Below are 7091 nucleotides of genomic sequence, written 5' to 3'. Positions count from 1 at the left end.
CTGACTCAAAAATACTGTTTTTCTGGCTTAAAAACAACTGGTTTCTGCTTCTAATGCCATTAGCCACACCACCAGAGTGGCATGTTACCGGGCAACCATGAGGAGGTTGATAACATGGACCCTCACACACACACACCACACCACGTATGCATACACTACACAGATCACCTTATGTTTCTCTGCTACTACTGAGGTTAAATTTTATGTGTTTTGAAAACTTTTCACACAAAATCACATATTAGTATAAATGAACTTCATTTATTAGTTAGACCAAGAGTAGATGATAATAATAGGGAGTTTTATCATGTACTCTTGGACATCACAACTACCACAATCTTGATCAGTGAACAAAAGAAAAATTTAGTGTAAAGTATTCCAGCGTGAGAGCAAATAGCTAGCACCATCTAGTTGGGCTGAACTTGTTGTGGATCAACCTGTAAGCTGTTCAGATTACGGCTAAGCAACACACCTTGCATGTGCTTGGTTTAGTCATAGTTCAGTGTATTCAGAACCTAGTTAGAATTTACATCATAAGATCAAACTACTCTAATAGAGCAGTCATTCATATAAATCATATGAAACTATTTTCATCACGATTTTTTTTTGCATAAAGACAAAGCAAATTACGGTAAATACTTCTACACTGTTTGACTCAAACAAGCCTATTCCAATCTGGTACTGTTCTTGGTAGGAAGGAATACTTGTATACATCAATTCTTTGTAGGGTGCTAGTTGAAGGTTGTGTGAATATCAAGTCCTCAACACAGATGATCTCATGGGAAGGTAATAACTCATGTAGTATTTTAGTAAGACCAGTCTTACCATTAGCAAGTTAGTTTTCAAGGATGTGTGTGACACTGTTACATTGATTTCTTCTCCATGGGTTTACCAGCTCTATGCTGGACCATCTCAACTTGATTTATATGGGTTTGGTGATAAGGATCTCATATCGGTGAACAATACTTTATTATGAGTATCACAAATTGATATTATGTTAGCTCACGAAGATGTCTAGGACAATGCTGAAGATTTCATTGTAATAAAACTGTGTGGTTTCCATGACAGTCTAATGTAATCCAAGAGATACAAGTGTTGTTCAGTGATGTCAGTGAGGTAACATTCATTACAAACTTTTGCTATGTGGTTAAAAATTTATTTATTTTACTAACATTAAAAGCCATTAGCAATTTTTTGACAATATTGTTAGACCCTGTTGGAGTGTTTGGTGGTCAATGAATAACTTTTTGTATATCAAACAATCGTCTGTGAAGAGTTTCATCTGGGTATCAGTGTCTTCAGTTATGATATGTTATAGTAAACACAGGATAGGACCCAAGATGGAACCTTGTGTTACAGGTTGATACCCCTGATGTGACTTTACAAGAGGAACCATCAGTGACAACAGTAATTGCTCAAGTAACACTCTAATCATCCCAAAATCTCATCTAGGATTCAGTTTGAGGGGTCCTTCACTCTAAATCTCATTGACAAAATTTCAGCTCTGAGCATGTAATTTCCGCATTTCTACACATTTTGAAATAAATTTTCACCTTTCCAAATACATTTCTGACCTTTTGACTCCTGTCAAAGTAGTGAACAAAATGGTTTTTGCTGGTTAAGGAACTGGTTGAATGGTTTGCCAGCAGAAATGCCTCATATAGTCTTGATAACTCCACAAACAGTACACAGTGTACTCGGCAGGTTGTAACGGGTGTGTGGTATAACAAGCCTGCTGGCACACAAACTAAACTAATTTACCTTATAAAGGATTCACCAGAGTACAATTACATACCCAGCTAGTTTGAGTGATTCACAGTTCAGCTATTGCATAGATAGAACTGTTGTTTGAAGTTGGACATTTCAAATTAAATTTCTACATTTGTGAAATAAATTTCTACTTTTCCAGCCACCATCGACGATATATCTAGAAGCGAATGACCCCTCAATTCAAACTTATCTTTTACGTGGAACTTTATCAAATACCTTGGACAGATCTAATATACCAACATCTTGCAGTTTGTTATTTAATGCTTTGGTAAAGTCATCAGTAACAGTGAACAGTTGTGATTCACAAGAATGTTTTGTCCTCAAGCCAAACTGACAGGGAACTAAATGTTATGTTCAAGTGATTCATAATCTGACTTGTGCTACATTACTTTGTAAACAGTAGAAGTTAATGATATACTGGTCGATAGAATTTGTGGGCCAGATCTTTTGCCGGATTGGAGTGAAATAAGCTCGGAAATAAGCTAATTTCCATTGCCCTAGCTTACATGTATGTGTGCGCGCAAGGCGGTGTAAATTTTTAGAGCAACATTACAGACTCACGTGTTGGTATCTTTCTCTTCAGCTCATCTCTTGTTAGCTACTCACAGACCAGACACCTCAGGTAGGATGGTAGATCAGCGAAACTGTATAGTATATATTCAAATTTGAATTGCACGTGATAATAACACAAGAAAACCCCAACTTCCTGTTTTTTCAAGAGGGCGTGGCTTTGCAAAGTTTTTTACGACTAGTACTATTATTGATCACGAACACTGCGATCTGTGGTAGATCACCTCCCCTTATACCCAGCAATAAATCAGGAGATGGATCGAAGTGATCATGAAGGACTAAACCAGTTTAAAACACCTGAGAAGGGTAAGTATATTAATATCCGGATAATAAATATAGTGTAGTATACGGACTCTGCATACTACAGCTACCAGTACTCCACTACTGAAGGATCTTCATAACCATATTACCCCCAATTATGCTGTTCACTGGAGAATGATAGGAACACTACTGGGTCTAACCAGTGCAACACTTGACATCATAAAATATGATAATCGTGATAAAGCAAGACCTTGTTGTGATGCTGTGTTGGAGGAGTGGCTTGAAGTGGACCCCTCTGCTAGTTGGGAGAAGTTGTTTAAAGTTATTGAGTCACCTGCAGTGTCCAGTGATCAAGCTCCTGATAAAGGTGACTAGCTATATTGTGTGTGTACAACATGTGTAGGTAAACAATTGTATTAACTAGCTATTGTGTTGTCTTCACTAACTATAGTGACCTCCAAACCTGACATGGACAAGTCAACGGCTACTGATCAAGGTAGAGTGGACACATTATTGTGTGCTCCATTTTATGTGTTGTTGTTGATAGGAGTCTCCATGTTGTCTAACATGGTGGGCCAACTTAATGTACAAGCACGGTTCAGGATTGACGATGACACTTGGCCACCGGACCAGCCAAAGAATTTCACACCTGTCGTACTGATTCACTATGAAGGACATCACAACTTACAACAAGCCTTGGCCATCACTAAACTGACACAAACAGGTGACATTGCTTCACTAGCTAGTAGTCAGCCAGTCCCCAAACGTCATCCTAGCTATCAGCCATTACAAGAGGTCCTTGATACTAGTACTGTTACTAAAGATGTTGAACAAATCCTAGCCCCACTAGAAAAGAACGATGAACCACAATTTATCTTAGTTGAAGGTCTTCCCGGTATTGGCAAATCTGTTTTACTAAAAGAAATTGCATATCGGTGGGGTGATAAACAAATATTAAAAGTGTTCAAGTTTGTTCTCCTTGTCTGTCTGCGTGATCCCATTGTACAGCAAACTACATCAGTCCATGACCTCCTCCAGTTGTTCTGTGTAGGGTACAGAAGAGCATCACAGATCACTGACGCTTGTGACGATTACCTTTTTCAGAATGGTGGCAAGGATCTTGTCTTCCTTTTGGATGGCTACGATGAATTTCCAGCAGAGTTTCAGAAAAATAGCTTGATCTCAAAAATTCTTGAACGTCGCGTACTACCCAAATGTGGCTTGATCGTGTCATCTCGTCCACACGCCTCAGAAAATCTCCGCAAACAGGCAACGCTTAGAGTAGATATCTTAGGCTTCACTGAAACAGAAAGAATAAATTTCATAAAACAAGTATTACCACAAGCAGTCAAAGAGCTCACCGAATATCTCGAAGATAATCTGACTATCAATGGCCTGTGTTTCATCCCCTTCAATATGGTAATCTTGATTTATCTATACAAACAGGGAATTCCCCTTCCTAGCAATTCTACACAACTCTACAATTACTTCATCTGTCTTACCATCTGTCGACATCTTGCCAAGTCTGGTCAACCTCTTGATAACACCATCACTGATCTAGCCAAACTCACCCAGCCCTATAATACAATAGTTCAGCAGTTATCAAAACTATCGCTTGAGGGTCTTAATAACAACAAGCTAATCTTTACCTTGGAGGAGATGAGAGCAGCTTGTCCAGGCATCGAAGCTATCGAAGGAGCTCTGAACGGATACGGACTACTACAGGCTGTTCAGCACTTCGGGCTCGCTGGGAAAACCATGACATTTAACTTTGTCCATTTCTCCATTCAGGAGTTCTTGTCCGCTTATCATATCACTCAGCTTCCACCAGACGAAGAGCTGCGAGTGCTCGAAGCGAAGTTCTGGAGCGATATTCATTCAAACATGTTTGCAATGTACACCTCGCTTACCAAGGGACAGCGATCTGCTTTTAAACAATTTCTCTCTGGAGGGGACGACACGATCACCATCGCTGAAACATACTTGAAGGATCAACTGAAGTGTCTTCGACTATTTCGCTGCTTCTATGAGGCCAACGACGAAGCCTTTTACACTTCTATACAACAAGGAAAAACTTTCGATGATAAAGTAATCAATCTTGAGAAGAGTAGCCTAACCGTTTATGATGTTGAGTGTGTTACACTCTTCCTTACCTGCTCACCCCACAAGGAGTGGAAGAAGCTTAACTTGTCTTCCTGCCATATCCAGGATCATGGCTGTCGTGTCCTTCACCGTGATCTGATGTCATCTGACGTCAGTATTAAAGAACTCGACTTGGGGTTTAATGGCTTCACCAGATCTTCCTCTTCCTCCATTAATGACCTCACCATACACTGTAGAGTGGAAGTGTTGGATATTACTCGTAACCACACCATCGGAGAGGACCCTGCTCTCTACAACATGTTGACCCATCCCTCCTCTAGGCTAGTGACACTGCACATGTGGAGTACCAGCTTATCATCACCATCAGCCATTACCCTATTCACTGCAATATCAAAAGGTAACAAACTGAAGGGGCTCTACATTCACATCAATCTCATCACTGATGAAGCTTGTGATGTCATTGCCACTACAATGAAGAACAATACATCACTAGTCCAGCTGTGGATGACGGGCAACAACATCAGTGGAGAAGCTGCTCAACGTCTACTACAAGCCCTCAACAATAACGACACATTAGAATGGCTATGGCTACCCTCTGATGGTTACACTGAAGATGTTAAGAAGAGGATTAGATCACTACAAGAAGTAATTAACAAGAACAGACAAAGGAGAGGATGTCAAACAAAACTGATCATTATCTGTTAGTAGCTACTTTTCTTTAGTTTTCACTTTGTACTATTTTATGACTGTAATGGCCGCAAGTGTCATTTTGTTCTGATTTTGATAAAAATTTTATTAATTAATTAAAACTATGTTAATTGGTAACGTTGAGGGGTCCATCATGAAATGTTAAGATTTGACATTATTTGAGCATTGGACAAGAATTGGGACTTGTGGAAGAGATTAGTACAGAAATGAAATCTATCGGAATATTTACAGATTTACAATATTTGTAGATTTACATACTATTTCTAGAAATCTGTCGGAATTTTAAGATTTACAATATTTAGGATTTCTATAATTGAAATCTATTTCTATAAATCTATTATAGATTGCAAATGTAATAAAAATCTGTTAATATTTACAACATTTTGGCTTTCTAACAAAATTTATATAATCCTCGTAATTATTTCTAACAATAGTTGAACTGCGAAAGCTACAAATTACAATTCTAGTTGTGCTGGAGCCATTGTTCAACGTAAAGCCAAAAACAGTCAACACTTCATCCTTGACCAGACTAGCTACCCTCAGTGACAACTACTCAGAGATGGGGTAAAGCAGTTTGGAATGGTTCAACTACACACACTGATCATTACAATGGCCTCCTACAGCTCTGTAGACAGTTTTAGCCTCTTTCTATATAGCTACACAATGGCCATTATGAGCACTAATAAGTGAAGAGCTTCTTGTAGCTAACTCAATTGTTGTCTCAGTTAGTACGTAAAATATTAGAAGTAAATTGATTTCAGCCATTTAACTATAGATATTGCTGTAAGCCTCCAGTTAAGCTTTATCCCATCTCTGTTAGTTTAGCTACTAGCTATACAGTTCACTCACTTGTTGTCCTTGCTCCACTTCACAATAAACAACAACAAGTCACAACATAACCTAACTACTAGACTACGCTAGAAGCTACTACTCAACTACTATCACAACACTAGTAGCTAATGCTATACTACTATGTCAACACTACAGCTAACAGTCAGGTAGATGACAAATGTTACTAGTTCTTTACTAATGTAGCAGCCAACAAGTCTAGCTCAGAATTTCAAGCAATTTTTCAACTTAGCTAAAACCTTCTCTGTAAACGTAAGCCATTAGCTATTAAGAAGCCAACAAAACTAGACCAAAGCTTTAAAAATAAAAGAAGCCAACAAAGCTAGACTTAAGCTTTAAAAATAAAAGAAACCAACAAAGTTAGACTAAAGCTTTAAGAATGAAAGAAGCCAACAAAGCTAGACTAAAGCTTTAAAAATGAAGGAAGCCAACAAAGCTGAACTAAAGCTTTAAAAATGAAAGAAACCAACAAAGCTTTAAAATAAAAGAAGCCAACAAAGCTAGGGAAGCTTTAAGAATGAAAGAAGCCAACAAAGCTAGACTAAAACTTTAAAAATGAAAGAAGCCAACAAAGCTAGACTATAGCTTTAAAATAAAAGAAGCCAACAAAGCTAGACTAAAACTTTAAAAATGAAAGAAGCCAACAAAGCTAGACTAAAGCTTTAAAATAAAAGAAACCAACAAAGCTTTAAAATAAAAGAAGCCAACAAAGCTAGAAAAGCTTTAAAAATGAAAGAAGCCAACAAAGCTAGACTAAAGCTTTAAAAATGAAAGAAGCCAACAAAGCTAGACTAAAGCTATTAAGAGTCAACAAAGCTAGACCCAAATGCTGT

At 38.0% G+C, this 7091-nt stretch overlaps 2 protein-coding genes across 14 annotated transcripts in view; one reads left to right on the top strand and one right to left on the bottom strand.

Annotated features, from left to right (window-relative positions):
• Positions 1 to 2431: 2431 nt before the first annotated feature.
• Positions 2432 to 5513, top strand: LOC136263491 (protein NLRC3-like). The gene is made up of 4 exons (XM_066058020.1): positions 2432 to 2643; positions 2705 to 2965; positions 3050 to 3094; positions 3146 to 5513. Exons 1-4 carry the CDS (start codon positions 2592 to 2594, stop codon positions 5404 to 5406), a joined length of 2619 nt encoding a protein of 872 aa, XP_065914092.1. The 5' UTR covers positions 2432 to 2591; the 3' UTR covers positions 5407 to 5513.
• The window catches only part of LOC136263495 (CCR4-NOT transcription complex subunit 10-like), a 32134-nt gene continuing 28547 nt past the window's right edge, over positions 3505 to 7091 (bottom strand). For 10 of the 13 annotated variants that reach the window (XM_066058031.1, XM_066058033.1, XM_066058035.1 and 7 more), the window contains 7 exons: positions 4752 to 4931; positions 4509 to 4654; positions 4248 to 4460; positions 4101 to 4175; positions 3960 to 4032; positions 3694 to 3898; positions 3505 to 3641 (listed from right to left, as the gene is read on the bottom strand). The gene's annotated coding sequence lies outside the window, so the exon portion shown is untranslated. Of the gene's footprint in view, positions 3642 to 3693; positions 3899 to 3959; positions 4058 to 4086; positions 4176 to 4247; positions 4461 to 4508; positions 4655 to 4715; positions 4932 to 7091 lie in introns of all 13 variants that reach the window. The other 3 variants (XM_066058039.1, XM_066058040.1, XM_066058038.1) reach the window with 3 other exon arrangements.

Source organism: Dysidea avara, chromosome 8, assembly GCF_963678975.1.
Source record: "Dysidea avara chromosome 8, odDysAvar1.4, whole genome shotgun sequence".
In the NCBI taxonomy this organism is placed as follows: Eukaryota; Metazoa; Porifera; class Demospongiae; order Dictyoceratida; family Dysideidae; genus Dysidea; species Dysidea avara.
This window is presented reverse-complemented; position numbering and strand designations above follow the sequence as displayed.

Coding starts and splice junctions, on each gene's coding strand:
- LOC136263491 (XM_066058020.1), top strand. CDS start 2,592: ATGGATCGAAGTGATCATGAAGGACTAAACCAGTTTAAAACACCTGAG. Junction 2,644..2,704: donor GTTTAAAACACCTGAGAAGG/GTAAGTATATTA, acceptor TGCATACTACAG/CTACCAGTACTCCACTACTG. Junction 2,966..3,049: donor TGATCAAGCTCCTGATAAAG/GTGACTAGCTAT, acceptor CACTAACTATAG/TGACCTCCAAACCTGACATG.